This window comes from Psittacula echo (assembly GCF_963264785.1).
Source record: "Psittacula echo genome assembly, chromosome: 7".
NCBI lineage: Eukaryota > Metazoa > Chordata > Aves > Psittaciformes > Psittacidae > Psittacula > Psittacula echo.
This window is the reverse complement of record NC_137740.1, coordinates 55,436,044-55,461,172: the sequence shown is the minus strand read 5'-3', so window position 1 is coordinate 55,461,172 and position 25,129 is coordinate 55,436,044. Positions and strand designations below refer to the sequence as shown.

The window sequence follows — 25,129 nt, the reverse complement described above, 5'->3', positions numbered from 1 at the left end:
CTAAAAAACAAATGCTTCAGTTTTGAAGTCACTAAAAAACAAATGCTTCAGTTTTCCCTAGCTCTGCGATGCTTTCTCAGGCCTTTTATGAAACCTAGGGATTTTTTTTTTCTGAACATTCACCAACAGAAAAGCATTTTTTCATAAATAGCATTAAAATAAAAAAAAAAATAATTTACTAGTTTAGGTAAGCATACAATTTCCAAAATGTTAAAATGACAAAATATATCATGTATAATATATCAAATTGAAGAATTAAAATGAGAAGTTCCAATTTGCACCTTTCATTCCTTATAGAAGGCTTTAATGCTGTGGGAATAACTGAGTTCCAGGATATAGGAATTACCTGCATACAAGACAGTGAAAAGAATGAGGAGGACAAAATTTAGTAGCTCAGATAGTCTTCTTTCACTACAGAGCAATCCCACAATGTCAGAAATTAATTCTGAATTTCTCTTCAGCTGGAAATGTCACCTTTTCCTGTATTCCAATCATATCTTTATCCAAACTGATGGTGCTTGTTGACGCCATTATTGCTTACCCATAATGCTTAAATAAGTATTTTCCTTCCTTCAAAGATCAGTACATGTATCTAATGGTTGCAAAAGCTCACCTTATAAAAATAAACTTCCACTAGTAAGCCATGTGACTTCCAGAAACTGCAGAACATCTTGTTAAGCAGAACAGGATATTGTGAAATGACCAACTCTATATAGATATTTGTGGAAACTGAGTGAAAGCCTTTCTACTCCTGCTGCTGTGTTTTGTGAAATGAGAAGTGGAGCTGCAAGAAGACAACTCTGGTCATTGAGACTGCCCAAATAGAGTCCCACTGTGGGCAGCATTCAGCTCAATGTATTTACATAAAAAAGTCTTTGCACACATCAATCTGTATGTTCAAAAAAACACCTGTGTTTTTGTCTCCTTTCAGTCTGCCCCCAGAACTTTGATGGTATACAAAGTAAATCTTGGCCTTCCAGCTTCAGTGCATCAACACTGTTGCAGCTGAGAGCCTTCTGGAGTCTGAGGTACTGGACTGCTCACACAGGAAGTCAGTAACTATTCTGGAAATACCACCAGATGCTCTTCACATACTGGGCATTACAGAATTAGGTAATATTACATATTTATAATTTCTCAGGAAGAATAACTAAGCTATTAATAGTTTTATGTGTTGTGCTGGAAAATTCAAATGTGTGCTTCTAATTTAATACACCCGATATGTTTTGGAACATCGTGCTTTGTGTTTCTTGCAGTAATTTGAAACACTCTTAAGGGTGTAACAGTTGTTATGCAAAGCAGCCATACTCCCTTGATCAAGCTGAATTAATGACTGAAAGATTCATTATCTGAATATTTGTTAAATGTGTATAAGAAGCAACTCATCCAGCATGTAGAATCAGGATAGGAACTGGAGACACAGGTATTGATTATGACCAAGTATACATATATTTCATTTCCTAGTGACAGAATGCAGTCCACAGTTACCCTGTTACCATAAATATAAGGACTTCTATTAACTTTAACTAAAAATGAAGAAAACCTAAAAACTGCAAACTGCCTCTAGGACTGTCTGAGCCTAAGTTTGTTTTGAGGTAACTTGAAAACAAACTGACCAAAACCAGGACACTCATGGAAAATTTTATTCAATTTCCAAAGCCTGGTATTATACCACTACCGCTGTCTGAGTTGTTCAATTATCCACTTGACAGATTTTAAACATGCTAAACTTGGATTTTAATAATCAACTTTGTAAAAGAAAAAAAGCCCCCAAAACCAACCAACCAACCAAGCAAATAAAAAATCTCAAGTTGCATGGATAAATTTTCTAAAAGGACCCAAAAATGGCCAACATCCATACTGGATTAGGCAAAAAGCTCCTCTAATTTAGTGTCCTGCTGTACTTAGAGAAGTAATAGATTTTTAATGAAAGAATAAACAAAACCAGAATGGAAAGATTCTCCCCTGAAATACTTTGCCTGCATTAAAAGACCTTGTAATAATAAACCAGTAAGCACACGTTAGTTGCGGTCCAAGAGCACACATTTTCTCTGAAGGAGCATGAATCAGCAATATGTCTATCCTAGCCTAGGTACACTTCAGTCTCATTACAAACATTTATTTGTTGTAAACAAGCTTGCAGTTCCTGTCCTTGCAGTACTCTAATGTTTACATGTATTCTGTACCAAAGCTGCCTACAGTAAGAGTGTTTCAAAACCACACTGAAATGTGTAGTATCTTTCAATACCTGGAAAATCCTAAATGTCACTATTCCCTTATGGCATCTTATTAGGTTTGAGTAGCTTCTTCGTGCATCTTTGGTGGTAAAACACCTTAGCTTCAGTCTATTCAGATACTTTGTCTGCAACATATCTAGTTTGCCACATTTTTGATAGACCATGGAATTAAATAAATGTTTAGGAAAGAATTGATTCAGTACATTTTTACAGACACTCAAGACAGAATCAGTCTTAGATGATTCATAACCTTACAACCATTACAGTGTTACAGTGTAGCATAAGCTACTGATAAAATGATTTTGTTTGTTTTTAATCTAACTCAAGTTATATCACATTTTAAAGATAAATGGATTTAATTTTATTGTTAATATTAATTTTGATTCATATTATTCTCAAAACCTGACAACTTTCCTTTTCCTAGTTCCTTCCTTTTAGGACAGGTTTTTTGTGGAATAGGGTTTTGGAATTTTCCTCCTAGTTTTCCTTCAGTTCTGGTGGTGAAAATTCACTCCTTATCAGATTTTGCTTTTTCATCTGATTCTCAAGGGTATTCATCATGAATTTTCCTTACACTTCCATCCTTTTTTACATCTCTTTGACAGCCTCTCATTTGTTTGCATCTTGAGCGCAACTCTTTTTTGCTGTTCTTTCATTGCTGCTATTAAAACAACTGCTTCAGAACATGCCAAATTACCTTCCTCCAGTTGCAAAATTTTCTTGTTAATAGCACTTTAAACAAAAACTAATTTCTCAGAAATTTACAGGTAAGTAATATGCAGGAAGAATGGTCTTTCCTACAGTGCTTATCCTGCTGTGAAACTCAGACCAATAGTAAATGCAGGTTACAGTCATCTAAAACTTGATTCATAGCATTTACTGCTTGTTCCCCATAGGCATGAAAGGTCCTGCCATTTGGAAAGCACACAGGTAAAATTTTTCTTTCCAGCTTAAATTTCCATAAAGTATATGTTCTGTTGCAGTTATACCTAAGCCCTGTCAGAAGTGAGTTTTACTTGTAGACACTGAAGAAACTGATTTCTGCTTCCCTTATTTATATCTTACTCGCAATCTTTTAATATGCTGTCACAGCCAGTCCTCACTGTGTGCATTAAGCCTATGTTTTTCCCAGAAATTTTAATTCACAATTGTTTTCATCATCAATTATCTAAGAGGATTCCACAGTATAATGATAATGATGACAGTCTTCATCATTAGAAGGCATGGAAAACAAAGACCGATATCAGAAAGCTGACCTTTTCTGATCCAGAATGTAGGCTCTGAGGTCCCCTTGAAGCCACCTTGAAGGTGGCTCTGAGGCCACCTCACAATTTCTACCCTTTTCATTCCAGGTCCTGCAAGTCTGGCTTGTAGGTTTATTCCATGTACCAGTATGTGATGTATAACCAAAGCAAGAAAAACTAGTCTCAGCATATAATTTACTAGGAACAGCTTTTTATGTGTTTACTGAGCTGATGGATTCTTTTATTAGGCACCCAAAAGGGAGAAAAAGCATTCTTGAGAAAAACAATAGAATATGCATTTTAAAGACTAAAGGGTGAATAAATAGAAGACACAGACATGTAGGCTAGAAACTGATTAGAATTATCTGTTTCCTATGGCAGCTGCTTGTTGTGCTTTAGATAATCTTTCTGAGAACAAAGAAGAGAGGTTTGCAGATATGAAGAGGAGACAGATGGAACATGATGGACTTACATGAACGTTTTGAGAAGCCCAAATGAAGACCACTGTGCAATGCTACGATTATGTAGGAACACAGAGATAGAAATCTGTTTTACTCCTTCTATTGCACAATGTTTACACTTACAACAAGGAGTTTATTCTGCAGATGAATATTTATAGATCAGTGAATGCATAAGCTTTCTGACAACTTAAATGAGTATGTAATCTGTTCCCTTTTGGATTTTATTACTGCATTGTTATTTACTTCTTAAGTAGATGTTCGTCTTTTTCTGAACTAAAGATGATATTTTATATAACTGTTCAAGATGCTGAATATAAGCATATTCTCTGGGATTTTTAATAATATTGAAAGTATCAGTGAAAATAACACTGCATATTATTGAAATGATAAAGTTGTGCTGTTTCAAAATATTGTAACCCCCTTTTGTTTATAAAATGAAGCAGACAGGTTTGTTCTCCAAGTCACAAGCTAGATGGACATATCTGGTTTCTGAATCTCTGGATGTTGGATAAAACACCTTTATGGGTGAGAAGTTTAGGTAATGGGAAACTTCCTATTGTTTTCGCTTCCGGAAAACTTAAATTTAGAAAAAGTGTTTAAGGTAAGGTAAAAAGTGTTTAAGGCTGTAGTCAGATCACTTTGGGACAGTGGTGTACACTTCTTGCGTTTCAAGCTGCACTGTGAAATCTTTGGTTCATCAATGGTCTTTTCTCTGTTATTATTATGAGTGTTACCCTTCAATATTGCTGTTGCTATATGCACAAATACAGCATCATTTAAACTTTTCATATGCTGCATAGGTGTTGTCAGTGTTGGTACCTCTGCCAATCACCTATACAGAAAAGAATAAATGCCACTAGTTACTGTCAAAGCTGTAACATCCTTGTGAACATCAGAAACTATTTTATTTCTTAGATTCCTCTCAGTCTTGGGGTACTGTCATCATGTTCCTTATTTTTATGGAGTACTCTTGAGATTGTGAGGGATAGTGACAAGGAATGGACTGATTATTAAATGGGAGGATGACGGCAGTCTCAGCAACAGTGGTGAAAAATTCTGACCAGTAATTACACAGATACCTCTGCAGGTTGCCAGTGGGGTTTGCTGGATTTGGGCAGCAGAAGTAAATCCTGTAAGTGTGCATTTCTATTAGTATGTCAATTTAGCTGCTACGTTCCGTATTCTCTCAAGAAAGAGAAAGATTGTCCAAACAGCCAGTGAGCAAAATGGAAGCATACACTCTGTTGCTGCTTTACAAGGGTAGTGTCTGTCAAGCTGGTTAAATGAGTGGCTGTATGGGCAGTCTCAAGACAACTACACTGATGTCCAGCCTCTGTTTGTTTAGAACGCTATCTGTAGACTCATGATGAGTACAAATTTGCTGAAAAGAGTAGTACAAGATCCAAAGGACTGTATGGAAGCTGCAGTAGAGCTAAGCAAAGCAGAAAAATGCATGCAGTTACAGGAGACCATTCTGTATTGGACAGCTTTAAATAGCCTCATCCCTTTTCAACCTCATTATACTCCTTTTATAATATATTAGTAAACATACTGCTTTGCTGTAGAATGTAATTACAACAGTATTCTGTGCCCAAAGGAACTGAAAATTTGGTTTCAAGCCTGTTGTTAAGTTTTCAGTCTGCAAATCCCACCCATGGTTTCTACTTAAATGCTTACTAAATGAATACTAATTTCTTTTTTCTTATTGCTGTGACTCAGGCCCTCCACTGTAATATACAGTATATATAATTTCTCATTTATATTGCCAAAATTCAGAACTTACATAAGCATAAAAACCCCCAGGTTTTGTGTTTTTTTTCAAAGAATAGCAGCATTTATTCAACTTTAAGCTTAATTTGAGTTATTTTATAAGTATACGGCTAGATATTTCACTGAGGTTGAGAGATAACAAAAAACCAATATAAATTACTATTTTTAACCTATTTTAGAAGAAGGCTTTAATTGCCAATGGAAATACAGAACCCATTAATGGAAGTGCTGCTTATTTGGATTATACTCTAAAGGGTCTTTATGTACAGATTTCTACTTTGCAGGGGAGAGGGAGAATGGAAAGCAGTACCTGCTAACAGTGCTAGAAATACAAATTTATTAAGGCTCAGACACCGAGATTAATCTTTAACACTCTTTGACATCAAGTTGACATTTAATGGTTGTGACTATTAAATAGTTGTACCTGTATGTTTTGGTAAAGACTTTTGTGGGAGTCCACAAGCAATTATCAGAGATTGAGTTTACAGGTAACATTTTCATAATGAATCATACATTTAATTTTCTACTTTCTTTATTTAAGCTCAGTAAGTGATTTTGGCATGTGACAGCTCCGGCATGGGGCCTCTATTGCTAATGAAAAGAATATCACAAACAGGTGAGTTAGAGGAATCCATGGACGTTAAACTTTTACATGTATTTGTTTAGCACTCATATGTGATACTGCGTTTCGATGACTGAGCCTCTAGTCTTCACCTGTTTGAAAAACATCTGTCTAAACACTACAGTGAGTTCTAGTGGAATAGCAAGTGTACAGAAGAGAAAAATGAGAATTTTTTCTTTTAAAATCCATTGTAAATGCACTAAAATCCATCTTCTTTTCAGATCATCTCATATCACATGCCTAACTCTGCCAAAGCCTCTGAGATGTCTTCAATATTCTGTAAAGTTATGTCCAATACAAACAAAGTGTGAGTGAGTAATTCCTGGTGGCTGATGCCAATTTCTGCTGGTATGGTCAAAATTGTATCAACATCTTTTTGTAACTCTTCACTTTTTGTTTTCAGGTATGAACTTTGCTAAACTTCACACCCTTAAAATACAGTTGGAATATGAAACCAACAATGAAAGTGAACAAATGACTGAAGAGTCATGTTGATCACAAATCAGTATGAGTTGCTGCTCATTAGGGAACCAGAATAACTGATGGCTTCTAATAATATAGTTAAATGTGTCAGCAATTACCATAAACATGAAATTTTAGTAAAATAAACAGTTTGTCAGCCTAATGAATCAGTCAATGAAAGACTTTTAGAAGTCTGCATGTTAACGACAACTTCATTTTGGAGCCAGGAATTGTGAGTGATGATGGTTTGCTGCCAGGCATTGAATTTTAAACGGTGAAGAAATATCCTCAACATAATCAGTCATCCGTTGTTACACATGGCATTCTATCTGCTTCTGTGTTACTGTCCAAAATGATATAGCATTTTCAAAGGTAACATGTGAGTACCAGGGTTTTCTTTTTACTGCAAAGGTAAAACAAAGCATGTGAAACATAATGCCTTCCTGTAATGAAAGAGATGGAAAACAGAGGGGTTTAACACTTCATATATAAAATTGCCCCTTTAAAGGAACTTTAACTGCTTTTATTGAAGTCCTCTCAAAACCAAATCAAAACCTAAGATTTCTTTTACCAGTATGATGATACAGTATTTCACAACCTGAAGACTGGTTGTGTTCCAGATCTGTTGTGAAGGTAACATGCATAATTTGCATAAGTAACATTTACATTTTCACACAAGATACCTACTTAAAGCCTGTGATTCAGCAGCAGATGTATGTGTGCAATGGAAAACTTACTAGAGAGCCCACATCCTAATAATTTGCATGTCTTTGCATGCCTGTTGAGTTTACCTCCATAGCTCCCTATGTCTCAATTCCCAAAAGCTATTTCTTTTATTTCTGTAGATGTTTTTCATGTGCTGATGCTTTTGAAGACATACATATCTCAAATACCTGTTGCACATATTAAAACATGGTAAGTTTTAGGGTTTGTTTTTTTTTAACGTAACAGAATACGGTATTCTATTTCTCTTTGACATTCTTTACGTCCTTGCTCTTTAGATAATCATTTCTAGATTTTCACAAACCCCCCCTTTATTATATCATGGAGTTCACAAGACAATTACAGAATTATATGTTATGGCCCCAATTCTGTTCCTATGTACAGAAACATGATAGAGAAAATTAAAGCAGGCTTTGCTAATTTGATCTTAATTTACTAAGAATTTACATATTTTTTGTAGGCAATTCTATCTTATGCTGTGTTCCTGCAAAACAAGGATGGGATTAACTTTGAGGAATTTAGATTAACATTGAGGAATTTTGTGAGTTGTTTTACACGTGTAGCAATAGCTTGAGTTTATTTATGTTCTACAAAATTCAAACTATGATTGCTAAAGAAAGGATGCTATGGAGATGCAGTCTTTTAGAATTGTGTTTCTAACAATCCAAATGTTATAGGACTCAAAATGATTTACTTTTTTTCCTCCTTTCATACTGGTAATTTATCTTTGCTGCCAGAACACCCTTTGCTTGTTATGGTATTTGATAATATTTTTACTGTATTACAAGATGTTATGATTATAAAAGCTGAAAAATTGTTCTCCCAATGGCATTTTTATAGTGCATAATATTTTGCAAAATATTGTGTATCCTGAATATTCTCAATGCATCTTTAATGAAAAGTTGTCAAGATTACTGTGGATATTAGCAGCATTTGGTATCTGAGAGATACTTACTGTGGAAAACATTGTGAAAGAACCTGAGAGACATTCTATTTCCTTCTTGAGAAGGAGTTTGGTTTTGAATCTATTTATGCACTTAAGTTAAATATGCATATTCTGATTACTGAATTTTCAGTACCTTCTACTGCAGAAAAAAATGACCTAGAATGTAGTTACATACCATACAAATATTAAAATATTGTGTGGTACAATAGAGAACAAAAAATATGGGTAAGTTTATTTGTCTTTCTAATTTATTAAAATTTAACTTTGCCAATCTTTATCTAAATTCAGTTTGGAACTACTGATTTTCAGGTTAATAAATGATCTGCAACCGGTGATCGAAAATCAGGACAGGTCCGATTGTAACTTGGAAAGACCACTAGTACCTGAAGCCCTGACTCATCTTCCAAGGTGCAGTAAGACAACAGAAATCTCTCAATCGTGTTTACTTCCTTAATTTATTTTTTCTATGCATATTGAAAAACTAGGAGGATTTGCTTATAAATAATCTGTTGCTGACACTCCATTTTAATGAGGCTCTGAGAGGGGCAGCTTTCTGAGCTAACATTTAGTCTTTGATTATTTTTAATTTTTAGAAGATGACAAGATGACTACAAATGTGTATCTCACACTTACAAGATAATTTAGATTGAACTCTCTAACCTTTATGATTTTGTTCCATGGACCACAGTAAACAGGCTATTCAAATTATTATTAATTTCTTTTGTGCCAGTGTCTAGTTTTAAATGTTCTATTACATCAGCTGCACAAAGATTTCCCTGCATGTAGTATGGGAAAGATGCTGACCTAATTATTTTAGAAATAACTATGTAGAAACATCTAAAAAGATTAACAAAGGAAATATCATGTCATTACCAAATTAATAACTAAAATAGCATGAAAATCACTGTATAATTATCTAGGTTTCCATAGAAACCATGTTTGATGGGTCGCCAAAAAGGCTTCTGATTGGGCTTTAATACTTCTGCTCTCCCTATAATAGACATGATTTCTGTTCTGCCTTTCACAACTAACCAGTTTTTCAGTAGCATGAGTCCTTATCCTATGTTCTTTAAGCAGCACTTACCCAAAGTTTTTAAGAACTCTTGAACTTAAAAAATGTAAAAATATCTTTAAAAACACAACAAATACCATGCTATCAAACAAAAGAAAAATACAGAAAGAAGAATAGATTAGTATATGGTAATATTTCTGTGTTATCACAACACAATAGTTGTGTAAAGATAAGCAAAGGCATTACATACAAGAAAGAAGTTGGGGTCTTTATTACTTGTCATTGTAACTTTTCATTACATTTTCTCATTAAGCTTATCTCAAAGGCTTTGGCCCTTAAGTGCTGATAATATGGATGTAAGCAAATGATCCCCAGTGCTAGCAAAGGTGAAAAAGGTGTGGCACATCCCATAAATCCATATTGTACTAGAAAAAGTAAGAGTTTTATCTGAATTTGTTTCAGTAAAATAATCTGGATTGACAAATATTTCTGGCAAGACTTTTCGCATGCTTCTTTTACAGCAGATTTTAGCAAAGCCACCGTCAAAAATTTCTATACCTGAGGAAAGATAAACTCCATGCAACATAATTTTCTCCTGCCAAAGTTGATGAAAACGTTGTCTTTGTGTTTATGCACACAGTTTTTCCCAGAAAGCAATCATTCAGAAAAACTCTAATTGAATTTATACATTATTTGTTTGCAAATAATAAATGGATATTTAAAATATTCTGTAATTGACCTTCCAGAGGCTGCACAACCTTTTCATTGTTCCATCACTTAAGGAAGCATTAAAGCAGTGTCAGAAGTAGACCTCAATTCTAATTGTATATACTCAGAGGAAAACTACCCATACACACTGCCGTGATTCCAGCAATTGAGAAGCAGGACAAGGGTAGGGTGGAAGCTGGTAGAATGGATGTGCAAGGTACTTACATGTGCTCTCTGGCCTACTTCTAGATATATCTGCTAATGTTCGGAGAGCACTGCATAGGAATATTTCAAAATGGAAAATAGAGATTCTGTGTTTGAAACAAGCAAGTTCCTTACAGATCTGCTTTATTTCAGAGAAAGAAAAGCACAACTGCTATTATTTTAAGACTTTGTGGGATTCTTGTCATAATTGAATAATTTATTTTGTATTATTTACAGTTACTTAGAACTTTCAATTAATGTTCTATAATATTATGGGATTTAAATTCTGCAGCTCCTGTTTAGTCTGTAAGATCCTGAGACTTCAAGTGCTTTACCACTTTAGAATCTTGGATTTGATCAAGCTGAATGACACAATCAAAGTTTAATTTTGTGCTATTTTTGAATGCACAAAATATCTCCAAATAAACTAAGATTGGGCTTGAGCACTGAGTACAACATCATAGAGAGAACAGAAGACCCAAAAAACTACATTTTATTCTACATTACATAATCCACCAACACACTTCAAGTTCATCTTAATTAATGCTAGACATCTTTCTTGGAGCACTGCCATTGTAAGCTCCTGATATTATCAACACAGAAGGGCAAAGCAGCACAGACCTCCATGTAGTGATTTAGTTCCCTTTGAATCTGAATTGTACTCTGGGATGTCTGTCTCTGCTTATTGATAATGAAAGGAAACAGAGCATTGAGATGCCTTATTTACACTTAACATTACATGGGATTAACCCATTTTTGTTCTGTTGGTATTTTTCTATAGCATAGTGTTCCAAAACTGAAGGTCTTGATGTGTCTTGTTTGGACTAGATCATTGTCTGGATTTGTTTTCATCCTTACACACAACTTATTCATACTGTTTCCCCCAGACAAGAATTTTGACTGAGTAATTGTCATTGAGCATACAGTACTGGCATACTTTGTTTCTTCTGTAAATTACCATGTGGAAACATCCTAATTTTCTGATGTTGAAAGCCGCGAAGGGTAAAAAGAATGTTCAGATTGACCTCAGTGAGCTTACAATGAAGACATAAGCAAAATTCGTGCAGGCTTCTTAGTCTTCAGTATGGAAAAGAATACATGTCCATCTTGGTTTGTAGCCACCTTTTTCACAAGCTAGTCATTCTACAATGGTGATGTATGACTAATACTGATTTCAAAAGCAAAATAACTCTTAGTAGATGATTCACTGTGTCACAGAAAAATGCCTGAAATAGTCATTCACTGTTACTCGTCGTCTTGTACAGTTTACAGAAATAATTAGTATTCCATTTGACAAACAAGTGAAAACATCCATTAGCTAAATGACACAACATATACTTTGAGTCTACAAATTTCACTAGAACTCTATCAATAGTAACTGCTGAACAGTCATAGGAGTACACATATTATTGTGTATTGTATAATTGCTCTGGTTAGGAGGCCACTGAGGTATTTAAAGAAGGAAAAATTATTAGATAGCTTAACCGGTCTTTGAAATCAAAAGAGAAAAAAATGCTTGTGTGTAACCTGTAAGCTACAGATACATAGAGTTGGTCCTATGAATTTGTTGATCTGCAATGAGTACTACCCCTACATCCATAAACAATTATAATCAAAAATGAAAGAGTGGAATAGAGGAAAAAAAAAATTGGTTTGTGGTTGCTGTTTGTTCTGTAATAATGTTAAAAAATTGTCAACTTATACAAAAATACAAAAGGAACCTTTTTCCCATTCTATTCTGAGTGCAAAGGACAACTTGAATAATGACATCTAAAAATTGTGAGATTAGCCAACTAGCTGTAAAAGTTTAATTTTTTTTTTTCTTTTAACTTTTCATCTGAAAGCTGAGTTATAAGTTGGAATGCATCTACATATGTAACCACCATTTACAAAATTCTGTTGTGGAGATGTAATGATAGGTTTGCTGATGATGCATAAGGCAGAATTAACTTGCTGTGGGTTTTCTGCTAGCTATGGTAGAAGTTATTTTGAAAATGTTTCTTTGTAGACAGGAGCAAAGTTGATGAGGAAGAGCTCCTTTTATGTATTTATCATTTTTAAAAAATATTTTCTATTAATACGTCATTTTGTTGTAGCTATTGTGCATAGATCCCTCAAACTGATCTTTAAAGTAAATTTCCGTTGAAAGATGACAGTCAAATAGTAACAAGTGCAATGCTGTTTTTTACACACTAGGGGAACAAGTAAGAATGTACTGAGCACAGGCATACCAAATTTTCTCCCTCCATTGTAAATAATCAGGACACCAGGAGATCCTCTCAGGTTCTTCCCCAGGATCCTGGCTGTGCTGAGGCAATTCTAAGTGACTTCGACTGAACAGTTCCTCCACTTTTGAGAGAGCATAACTTCATTTCTGACTAATCACAAAGATGGCTGAGGCACGTTCCTGCTCAATGAACTTGCATCCATACAAAAATCAGATACAAATATCTTACGATATAAATACCCTTTCACTCTGTAAACACACAAGCTTTTAGAAAAGATCCTATAATATACATTCTGCAGCAAAATTGTACTTTCAGAATTATCAGTGTAGGTATGTCAGCTCCTGTACCCTTGTACATATCTGGCTGTTTTGTACTGTACAGAACTACAGGTTTCTGTTATTGCACAAGGAAGAACACACCTCTTTCACACCTCAGCAAAAATCTTCTTCTAAGTATGTTAAAAATATACCCAAAATTCTGAATAGGATTAAAGAACAAGGGGTACTGGCTTTAAACTGAAAGAGACTATGTATTTGGATTATATATTAGGAAGAAGTTCTTTACTGTGATTGAGATGAGACACTGAAACAGGCTGCCCAGAGAAGCTGTGGATCCCTGGAAGTGTTCAATACCACGCTGGACACGGCTTGGCGCAACCTGGCCTAGTGGAAGGTGTCCCTGCCCATAGCAGGGGGGTTGGAACTAGATGATCTTTAAGGTCCCTTCCAACCCAAATCATTCTATGAACTAATCCCTGGAAAGTAGTTATGTTTCAGCATTTATTTGGTTTTCTCACAGAAATGACCATGAAAAGACTTACAAAAGTTTTCACTCTCACTTGAAGCAGTACGAAAGCACTTTTGCTGCACTTTCTCAGTGCATCAGTCTAACTCAACTGGTGAAAAATGGAGGTAGAAGTTGTTCTGGGCTTCACACTTGAACTTCTTATAAAATGGTGTGATCCTCATACGAAGCTATGTGCCACCTCTTTCTATGCGTCTGATAAAAAAGCATGGTTTTGAACAGAACCCTGTGTTGTAAAGTTATATTGACTTTAGAAGTGCTGAGAAGCCAGTGTTCCTGTTGAAGCAGATGGTAAAAGCAAGCCTGTCAACCAATAACTAAGAAGGGCTGTAGTGGTATAATTTAATCCATACAGTTCCTGAAAGTCATGGGTCAGCAGGGAGGCATGGTGAGGACGGTGGTGCCAAAAATCACACCATGAGCATGTCCCCATGGTACTGAACAAACTAAGGGGAAAGTGATGTGAAACTGTAGGCACTTTATTCAAGCTACTAATCTAGACTTATTAATTTTGCATTACTGAATCTATGGTATTTCATGGGCCAAGACAGTATCTCTAAATGTAACCAGAACATGATTATGAAAACAGAACAGTACTAACTCAAAATTTTTTTGTCTTATGCTCCATTACACGTATGGATAAGTCTAGTGCTGGCTCCCATATATGTCTGGGGGGAGTAGACATGGTTACTGCTCACTGTTGCAGAAAGTGTGAAAGAATAAAAGCCACCCTTAAGTGGACAGATCCAGAAATGGGCCTTGCTTCTCTCAGCATGAAGAAACACATGTAAGCTCTAAATAATGTCTCTTAAAATGTAACGCTGTCTTAAATTCACCATAGATGTAACATAATCAAAGACATTAAGCTAATCGATTTTTACTATTTATAGAGAATTTTTTAGATATTTTAAAAATATATTCTGTAATACAAAATCATACCTAGATGTGTAAAAACATGTAAAAAATGCCATTATGTGTGTTCATATAAGCAATAGCAGTAGTTGCCTACACAGAACTCAAGTCTCAGGCAAGCCACAGATGTTTGAACAACTATTCTTAGTCATTCCAAAAGTACTTCATTTCCTTAGTTATTACATTACTGGGTGTCTTCATCCTATTTAGCTTATTTTGCGGTCTAACAGGGTCAGTACTAGGTCAGTATATAATGATCTATAATGAGCTGCTATCCACAGCTGTTGAGACCAGACAAAATTACTGTAGGTGAGCTTGCCATTTTCTGCATGTTTTACTGTCAGTTATCAAAATGCCTGGTGGTGAACATGATGTTCTGTTTAGCTGCAGTTTCCATACTTTATTCAACCAGGGATCATCACAGTGAGTTCTTTGGGAAGACTCTTGTTAACTAGCTTACTGCAATAAGAACTGGATACATGTTTTGTTCAGCAGTTCAGTAAAATACTGAGGTAGATTAGTAAAAAAGGTGAAGGCATATTTACTCAAGAGTGCTTTGTATTATAAAAAAAATTAAAAGTAAAAATTATAACCAGTTACACATGTTCAAGAGCTAGAGTGATAGATATTTATGCATTCTGATTTAAGTATTTTAGTCCTCTTTCATGTAAAATTTCCTTTTTACAGGGACATAATATTCAATAGGAAATTTAATCTCACAAAAAAATAGTTACTGTTTAGAACTGGGAGGATTTGTCATTATGCAGCTGTGTTGCCATAAGACAAAGGGTAAAATTGGACCATTTGTTTAGCCACTGGCTAGAACAAGCTCCTCTTCTTGAATAAATGACAGAGAAGGACAAGAATGGAAATGGCCATGTGTTATTTTATGCTGTTATTACTGGAAGGGTTAGGCATCTCATAATAGCAGCTATCAGGAAAACAAGCTAGAGGAATAAAGTCAGAGAAAATCAAATCACTGTCTCCAAAATGACAGACCAAACTTCGTAAGTATGCTGACCCAAATTCATCCTGTCTGGCAAAATAAATACAGGTCACAACCTTTCCACACAGAATCATCTTCTCTATCCACTGCCCCCTTGTGCACTGTCTTGTAACACATTCTTCATTAACCAAGTATGTTTCTATGTAATGCCCTCAACAGATTTTTCTCCATACTCCCCGAACTCTTATAAATTTAAGTTTTCAAGGTCTTGCAGCAAGTACTTTCTTCAGAGTGACATAGTTTGGTTTTTGAACCTACCATCCACTACTTTCTAAAATATAGATTATTAGCAGCCGTTACCTGTACTCTTTAGGGGAACCTGACTTGGTCATCAGTGGTAAGGCTGAGATCTGGCATATTTTTCTCTGTCAGACCAATCAAAGGAAGGTCACCTTAGTAAGGGTACTTCTGGTGGTACTCTTCAAATTTCTGTGACTTTTCTACTCAAATTGTGCTCTTGGTAGGCATGTGAATTTTCCCCAGTTCTTTTCTCCTGTGTTTTTGCATCACATCTATTTCCTTCCTTAGAGTGAGAATGATTCCCTTTCCCATTCATGCACATTCTGTTTCCAAACCCAGTGTATCAGGACCCCAATAGTACCAGGTGATAGTTAACACTCTCAATACAAGTATATTACTGTCTTTATTTCAGTGCATGGTTTCCACAATGCCTGTTTTATCACCATGTAGTAAAGAAGAAAAGCCAATATATATAATAAAATCACAGGGGTTTTAGCCACTTACCAAGTGAAGATAAGACATAGTAAGGTAGATATTAAAATAAGGACTTGGTTAAACATTGCAGACTGTGTACGCTGGATGGCTCTGTGAAGATCATTCTATATTAATGGGAAACAGATGTTAATTTGGGTTTTTAACTAATAAGGCATGAGCTGATTCTATAGAAGAATTATCTAGTGCCCTGATAAAATGCAGTCATTCAAATGCACTTGGAATTTGCTGATCATACAGAAGGGTGCAAAAGAGCCAGCTGTGATTCTGTGATCATTTAACTAGTTCTTTGTTCATCCTGGCACAATTCTGATACTATTCTAAGGTGCCTTAAGGTCTGTCTGCTCATGTCTAGCTTACAAATTACAAGCTGCAAGGACCAATTAAGGCATTGAGTTCCCTTCAATTGCGTATGAATGGAAGATAGCAAAAAAGCCAGCCATTCCAACTTTCCCTTATTGACACAGTAACAATTTTTGCTAATTGAGATTTCAATTGATGTCTTAATTTTTTCTAATTTTGATGCAGAAAGCAGTTTAGCAATGCTTGCCCATTTGTACAATCTAAATACAGATCTGGTTGGCTTTCTATTAAAGTTGGACAATGGATTCTGCTGCCAATGTCCCACCAAAGACAATATACTACAAAAGAAAATGGAAACTCTAAACCAGTTATTTCTTTTGTCATACTTACAATCATATTCTCTAAAGCATGCTTTGCCAGCCAACAATTTAAAAATACAGGAATAAACAGGTTTCTTAGGGCTGGCCAGAAAATCTGAAAGAAAAATTAACAAATTCATTAAAAGCTTTTCTATTCATGAATAGTACTTTTCTATTTAAGCAGCAATGAAACACTTGGGGAAATACTTACTACTAATGTGTTTTTACTGTGAGATATGGTTTTAAATACTATCTTTTCTTCCTTTGTGATTAACTGCATTTAAGATAAACTGATAAAATAAGGACAGTTTTCAGAGATTCTTAGGTTTTTACATCTATCTGGTTTATCTTATTGATTGTGCTATAGCTTGAGTTGGAGCATTTTGATTTTGTTTGTCCCCTACTGGGGAGGATGAGGCAAGTATTATTACTTCATTCAAGAAGCAAGCTGTCTTGTTGTTGACAACTTTCTGTTCCCACAGGCAAAAATTTGTCATCCACATAAGATTCAAATATCCTGCAATAAAAATTAAGGGTATTTGTGCAGCTACAACAGTGCAGTAAAAAAATGCATTCATTCAAATATGGTTACCGTGATGATGAAAGGGACAGCATTAATTATTTCCAGGAGAAAAGGTATTCTCAGAATTTGTTCCCAGATATTTCCCTTGAAAGAAAAGAAAAAAAAATAACCACTATGTCACAGTAGGCTTATATACAGTTCTGATGAGAAATATATGCAATATTCCAATGCTGCATATGGAGTCTTTCCCACTAGCTTTTTTTTTTTAACTAGAATTTCAGGAAGATCATTCATCTTAGATTTAAACACATATGTGAAATGTGAATATAGAATATAGAACCACTCTGGCCTATTTTTTCTTACTGCTTATCATAATGTACCTCACAGGCAAAAATACATACTTTTATATCTATATTTTCACTGGAGCAGTTCTCTGTTTCCATATGACCTTATATTTCCTTGCTATGACCTAGTTAGTAAGACAGCTCGAATGATGAATTCTAATTGCATTAACTAGTCAACTCATTTTCTCAGCTAATGAAGAGCACCATTAAATTAAGGGGTTTTTTTTCGGTGAATAACATGTTCATCTTTTCTTCTATTGCATTTTTAGGTACCTTGGAATTATACACATTTTGTTTCCACTTTTTCATTCTTGAAAGGTTAGTTTACTTTGATTTTTACATGCACACTGACACACAGATAAGGAGGTGAGGTTCCTGTCCTAAAGAATTTATCTTCGTAATAATTCTCAGTTTTCAGTGACTCTTCATAGAAGTAACAGACTACCCTGCTGGGTAGTCTTTCATCTACAACTATTTCTACTTCTTTTTCTTAGAAGCCTTTAAAATCCTCCATTACAATGCTTTAGCTTTTGATCATGCCAAAGTTTTCCTTACCTTAAGGCTTATTGTCTTACAGTGTCTAAAAGCTAGAGACAAAGCCCTAGTACAGTGTAAGAGTTGCAGAGACATATATCAAAAGGATACGGCCTCAGAATGTTTTCCCATCAAATCTATTGTTTTGATTACCTCTGCGCACGGGTGACTACCCTGTAGTCCATACTCACATTTGTTATGAATGATGACTCACTGTCTGTACAACCTTCTGATAGAACTTTGTGGCAAAATATAAAGCAAAAGAGGAATGCAAATACCTTGTATTTTTCAAAGGAAAATAAAAAGCTTGTTTTCTCTTAATCTTGTTTCATTAGCCTCTGCATGGTAGTCACAGAGGTCTGGATATTTCTCTTTATTAATTCTAATCTGCTATTAAGATATTAACTTATTAAGAAATAAGTATTAAAAAGAGGAATGCAGTTAAGTTCAGGAAAGACAGCATTATACTACAGTGAGTCCTTCGTTCCTCTGCATTTGTCTTCTTTTATCTTTACTTTGTATTTTCTCTTTCCCAACTGTTTTGGAGAGAGAAGTAAGGAAGATGATCTAGTGTTTAATATTTCAGTTAGGACTACCATAACAAAGTTCTGTATTTTTGCCACAAACATGTCAGTACATTTCAGGGCTTTTTGGAACTTGATCTTGCTTACATGCAATTAAGATGTCTTTCCACTTATTTCAATGAAAGTGGTACTGATCTAATAATCTGCTTACTGCAAGTTACAAGATGGGGATAATACTACTTTTTTTCCACACCTGAGCAGTGACTGTGAATGATTAAATGTTGGGATGAAAATCCATACATTTTTAAAATTAGGTATTTAAAATTCAGCGACTTACAGCTTTTCTAACTCTGTATATCAAAACTCCGTCATACGTAATGCAATAACAACGTAGTGCATAGAAGGGAATAATACAAGAATTCACAGTACAGCATTATATTTTCAGTTGGAATGGCATATTAATCTTTCCTGATAAAATAGCCATCTGATATAACCACTGAACGTTAAACACAAGCTCCATAGTATATAGAAGTCTTTTTCTGTTTTTACTTTTTTCACATCTGGAAGATGTAACTATAATTACAAGGAAGCAAGGATTACTGTCTTCCATGTAATTGTAATTGGGGGGAGTTAGACTGATTTGAATAATGTTAAATATTTTATGTGATAAGCAGTCCTGTAAACAGAAGTGAAATTATGAAACTGGAAGCTGAGGTTTTATTTGTAGGAATAGTAAAATCAAAAGAAAATGTGATTTTCCCAACTGCCCCATTGTGTGTTTTCACTAATTTCTTCATCTTTACTATTAAGAGCTTTATTTTCTGCAATATAGAAATGTCACAGAATTTACTTGTGCAGGCTAAATGCCTGCGCGAATGTGCACCAAGTACTTAGTGATCTGTCCAGCTGTAAAATTCTGGCTTCCACATTAAAAGGCACTGTGTCTTCTGCAGAACTGCCTTTTGCAATGAGAATGTATGGTACTGATAAAAGCAGCTAAGACTACCTGTGCGCCAGAGATATAGTAGGATTGCCAGATGTCTGTCACGAATTTTGGCAATGGAAATTTCTAATGCAGACACCTTCCAGAATTTTGGCCAAGGGCAAACCTGCACGTTATGGGTTAAGTTGTGAGAATGCAGATTGTAAACCCTTTATTCTTGGATCCAAGTAATCAGCAGTGTAATACAGTGCTACAGTTTTTGCATTCTTCCCCATATAAAAGCAATAAAAAAAATGTAAATTCACTGTATCCTAGTAGCATGACACACTATTATGTTCTTACTATTCTGCATGTTGAATCATTCCTCATGTATCCTCAACCAGGTATCAGAAAGGTAAATTCCTTGGAGCATTCTCTCAAATGACTGCTTTATTTATTTTAAAGGTTGTTTTTGAAATCTTAGCAGTGTGCATACAGATGCAAACACAACCATCTTTTTCTTGTTTTCTTTCTGGCTTGTTCTGACTTGTGCCTACACTGTAAAAGCTTTAGAAATGTTGGCATGAAACAAGTAATCTGTCACAGATTTACATGAACCAACACTTTCAGTCATCCTGGCTTTACAGAAAGGCCTTACAGTGGGTGAAATATCAGCTGCTTTGTCTTCCAGAGACTTTGTGTAAAACTGGGGTAAATGGCTCTATCATGACGTTTGCAGATTCTAACTAAGAAGACAGGACCAGAGGGAAGGAGGTGTTTGCATCAGGCGGACTGACAAAGGGCATTTCAGTACTATTATTCTTCCTTACATTACTCTTACTCCCTTATGGGGAGTGGAAATATAGCAATCATAATATTGCCTCAATGACAGGTATATGAAGCAAATCAGTGTAGTAGAGCTTTACACCTATTGCACACTAATAAGTAACTTCTTCTAGGGGCTGACTTGTCCATGTTTGTCTCATCTTCTGTACTCAATGAAACTGATGCAGACCACAAGCAGAATGGACAGGGATAAAATGCTGCTCAATAAACTCAGGAAGAGCATAAATTGTGACTGCTCATTATTGTTTTGGTATAAGATGTGTTAATTTTTGATTGCTTCTGCCTATAATTGATTTGCATTTGTAAGCCCCAACACCTAAATAGTGTATGCTAAAAGGATTAAGAGGAATAATTTTTAGACAGAAGTCTTAAGCCTTTTAGCAACATTGGGTGCTAGGGAAAACATTTATGCCATAATCACTTGATAAGCACACTAAAGTACAACTCTCTCACTTCAGTAGTGGCTCTGATAGCTACTGAATGTATGCTCCAAGATATTTTTAGCTTTAGAAACCAAGTCTTTTCATATTTACTTTGATAAGTGATTTTAGTATTGTTCTCCTGAAGACACTAAAAATGCAGAGTACTTAAAACTCAATAGGATAGCACAGAACAAAATGTAATGAAGAAAACGGAATTAAAATATTAGGAAAATATAACTTTTTAAGGAGAATGCAAATACAAAAATACATTGTATTCACATCAGATGATTTCAAGGCATTTTACAAGGATATTCCAATAGCATCAGAGAGATGAATAATACAAGTATGTAGGTTCCCATTTTTCATTATTCTTTTTTTTTAAGAAAGTGCTACCTCGGCCTAAGTTTTTGGTGTGTGATTTTAGAGGCCTAAAACTTGAGTTATAGATACAGTTTGACATCAATGAGAATTGTGTCCATTGCGTTAGGGACAGGCATATAAAACTGTGCACTTTAAACCAGTATCCAAAAATGAAGGTCACTTTGAGAATGTGTTTTCAAATTACAATGTGCTAGAGGACAATGGAGAAAAATGAAAATCTCATTTCTGACTTTCACTTTCTAGATATTAGCATTTGTTCACAAATCTGGGAAATAGGCACAGGGCTGCCTGTGCAAATATGCTGTCCTCTACATGTGTCTTTTTCTCAACTTCCTGCTTGTACCTCTGTGTGGGCACAAATGCAGGCATATGGATTTTATATTGTTGATACATTTAACTCAGTTACATTTTGTGATGAATTATGCCTAAAAGTAACTGAAAGTACGTACCTTATAGCTTAGATAACTCAGCAGCAGAGTTTCAAAGAGACTTATTAAAGCCACAGAAACCTTAAGTGATAAAATATGTGTATTAATACTGGCTTCCATAGAATAGATGACATTAAGCATGACAATGAAAAGTAAAAAGTAATAAACCCCAGCTTTTCCATGCATCCTCTGAAACCATCTCAACTGGCCACATTTAGCATGAAGCTTAAATATTGTTATTTTTCTGACTAAAGCACAGCCTCTAGCTTCAGTCTCATGGCTCTTTTACAACACTCCAGAGAGCCTACAGGATGGTCTTTTCATGGTTTAAGAGAGCTCCATACACAGTCTGCCAGATTGTTTCTCAGGTTTCAGTTGTTTGTTCCTAAACGGTACTGAGATCTTTTCATGAGACAGAGAGAAGGAAGTTGTAAATAATGGAAGCTAGTCAGCTCCTTACTTTTCCATAAAGATGTTATGAATGTGTGGAAAAAACCGAACACTTTTGTTACTGTGTGTAATTTGAAAAGTTGAAAACAGCACAAATGATAAAGACTAATCATTATTGATTTTAATATTTAAATGCAACTGAGGTCACCTTCTGAGCCTTAGATTATAACCTTACCACTTACATTATAAGTAGTTAGTGTATGTAGTGTGTACTTCAAAAATTCTGAAATAATCAAATACCAAAATAGTAAATAAATTACTTAAAACTTTATGCAAATAAATAATCACAAAACTTAAGTAAGTCTTTTGCACAGCAAATACTTATATTTTAATATATATCATGGGAATATCCTGTCATGAAGATGCACAAATTCAGCTGGAGCCTGACGTCAAACAAGCTCAGGATTTCTGATTTTCAACTAATGGTCATTACTACTGGAAACTTAGCAGAATACATAATTTGCACTTACAGTATCATCTAGAATTAAAAAAAGATACTCTGAATTGGAGAATTATTAAAACTTGCAATCAAAATCACAGAATCATTAGGGTTAGAATGGACCTCTGGAGATCATCTCCAAGACTGGACATATTGTAGATTGTCCAATCCCCCTGCCAAGGCAGGGCCACCTAAGAGCAGGTTACACAGGAACAGGTTTTGAATGTCTCCAGAGAGGGAGACTCCACAACCCCCCCGGGCCATGGAAACAGACTACCTATTTGGAATATCTGTTTCTCCAAATAGGTATTACTGGTTTACATAAAATCAGGCTGTATCTCAAATAAAAACAAATCTTTCTTTGCAACTATTGTATATATTCTACTGTGAATGCATGTGTATATTATACATGCATGCACATGCACATAGAATCATAGAATCATAGAATAGTTATGGCTGGAAAGGACCTTTATCAAATAAAGTTATTAGAATAAGACTGTAACCATAAGCAAATAAATCTCTCAGTATTTTTAAATTAAATTGAATATATTAATCTGAATGTCTAGGTCAAAATTTATTCAAACTGAGCATACTCTAAGCAAGGAATTCAAAGATGTTTTCATCAAGAGATTCGTCCCTTAATAAAGCTGTATATTACACAGAGGTACAAACCGCTGTAATGGAATTTCACTATACATGGTGACAAAATGTAATGGTATAACCATTCTGGAAGCTTAAGAAATTCTTAGTAAAAAAACGCATTTCACAGGGAGAATTCTCACAGTGCTGTGCACAAGTAGAAAAAAAAAAAAAAAGTGTTCTTAAAATGAGCAGGCTTCAGGACACTGAAGACTGAACAAGAAACTTCAAAAGATATCCAACCCACAATGCGCTGATGTAGTGTATCTTTTGGAACATACTCCTCTAAACGTATAGGCTTCTATATTCCGAAGTAACTTTAGATTTCTAGTTTATTTAACAAGAAAGCTCATGAAGCATGTCATAAGCAATTATGAAATTTAAACTCATCACTGAAGCAAACACTGACTACTTGACTCAACAGAGCTTGATAATTCTAAGACAGAAGGCTATCTAATTCCACAGTATTTTGTTATAAGTATTAATACTTCATATTCTGAAGCCATATAAATTTAAATCACTTAGCTCAACTTATCTTTATGCTTTTGTTGTACCTGGTCATCAAGTAGATTTCTGTGTTAATACCAACTTTTGCAAGTATCCTTTAACATAACTAAAATGCAATAAATCAATATTGTCTACAGTTATTAAACGGAAAGAGTTAAATTGGCCATTTAAATATTACCTGTAATCCCCATAAAGGCAAGCTTCGATTCACCCAAATAATAGGAGACCTGTTCATTACAATGAGAAAATAAATATGAAATTAATCAAAATCTGATTAATGTTTGGAACAAAATCAAGGAAGAAATTTGTACATTTGAATGGAAATTAGAGCAGCCTTATTTAAAAAAATTTTAAAAATCTCAGTAATAAAGATATTTAATTAGTGGCTTTCTACTGAGCATTGACATTGCCTGTATTTCTAGTCCAGAGCCAGTCACTGAATTCCCATGGGAGTAATCCAAAACCAGTGACACCAAAATCTTTTAGTGGTATCACTGGTTGCTACTGCATGCTCTGTGATTCCAGAAATTATAAATCAGTTTGTGCTTTTGATTCTAGAGCTGCAGGCGAATAAATCTTTGTGGTAGGAAAAATAAACTTGACAATTCTTTTGTGTGAACTTTCTGCTATCTTTGCAACAATAAAAATGTTACCTAACTCATAGGGGCTGTCATATCTTCGAAAAATCTCATGTTGTCTTGGCATTTACTAAATTCAATGATAATAGGTACTTAATACAGTACTACTGGAATCTGGCACAGTAGTTTACTGGTAATCATTTATCACTAGTCTTAACTGCTTTTTAAATAAGGGCATCCATTTTTTTCAGCAAGGTACAAACACTGAGGGAATTCAGATCCTACAAGAGCATCCAATCACTGAAACAATGAAAATATTAAAGGCAGTTTTGAATATTCAGAAACACATAATTAATTGCTTGAGGGAACATCACTATTACATGTTAAAATTCCACCATTCCAGATGGAAATGGATTTGTCTTCCTGTTTTCCTCCCCTTCCCAGCATTATGTGGATTTTCGGTCTGCTTTTTAAATTGGGAACTCACCAATCAATCGCTCCAGGTGTGTAGTTTTGACTGGAACATCTCCGGTTTAATTCCTTACTGATAGTTGTCATCCCATCCATGCAAAGTCCATTTTCATTAGCAAATGTATTTGGGAACACAATTATAAAAACGTATGGGAGGAAAAGGTTATTAATTACATTATTAAGTGTTCTATATAATGCATGCAATAGTTTGAAACCCTAGGTAATGGATATAGACTTGTTTTAAACTAAAATAACTTTTAGAAAGGAGTCCTGTATGTGGTCTGTATTTGTAGATAAAGGACTATGAAGCATTTCAGGCTACATTCTTTCAAGATTTATTTTCAAAGGTGTTCCAATTTAAAAATAAAATAACTGAAATTATACTTTC

The 25,129-nt window shown here is 34.9% G+C and overlaps 1 protein-coding gene across 3 annotated transcripts in view; it reads right to left on the bottom strand.

The window, feature by feature from the left end:
- KCNT2 (potassium sodium-activated channel subfamily T member 2) overlaps nucleotides 1–25,129 on the bottom strand; it is a gene marked incomplete at its 5' end in the record, with an annotated part of 138,847 nt that overhangs the window by 72,163 nt on the left and 41,555 nt on the right. For all 3 annotated transcript variants that reach the window (XM_080623137.1, XM_080623138.1, XM_080623139.1), the window contains 5 exons: nucleotides 16,084–16,178; nucleotides 16,765–16,848; nucleotides 17,326–17,400; nucleotides 21,679–21,738; nucleotides 23,871–23,919. In XM_080623137.1, the coding sequence (XP_080479263.1) occupies nucleotides 16,084–16,178; nucleotides 16,765–16,848; nucleotides 17,326–17,400; nucleotides 21,679–21,738; nucleotides 23,871–23,919 (363 nt within the window). The remainder of the gene's footprint in view (nucleotides 1–16,083; nucleotides 16,179–16,764; nucleotides 16,849–17,325; nucleotides 17,401–21,678; nucleotides 21,739–23,870; nucleotides 23,920–25,129) is intronic.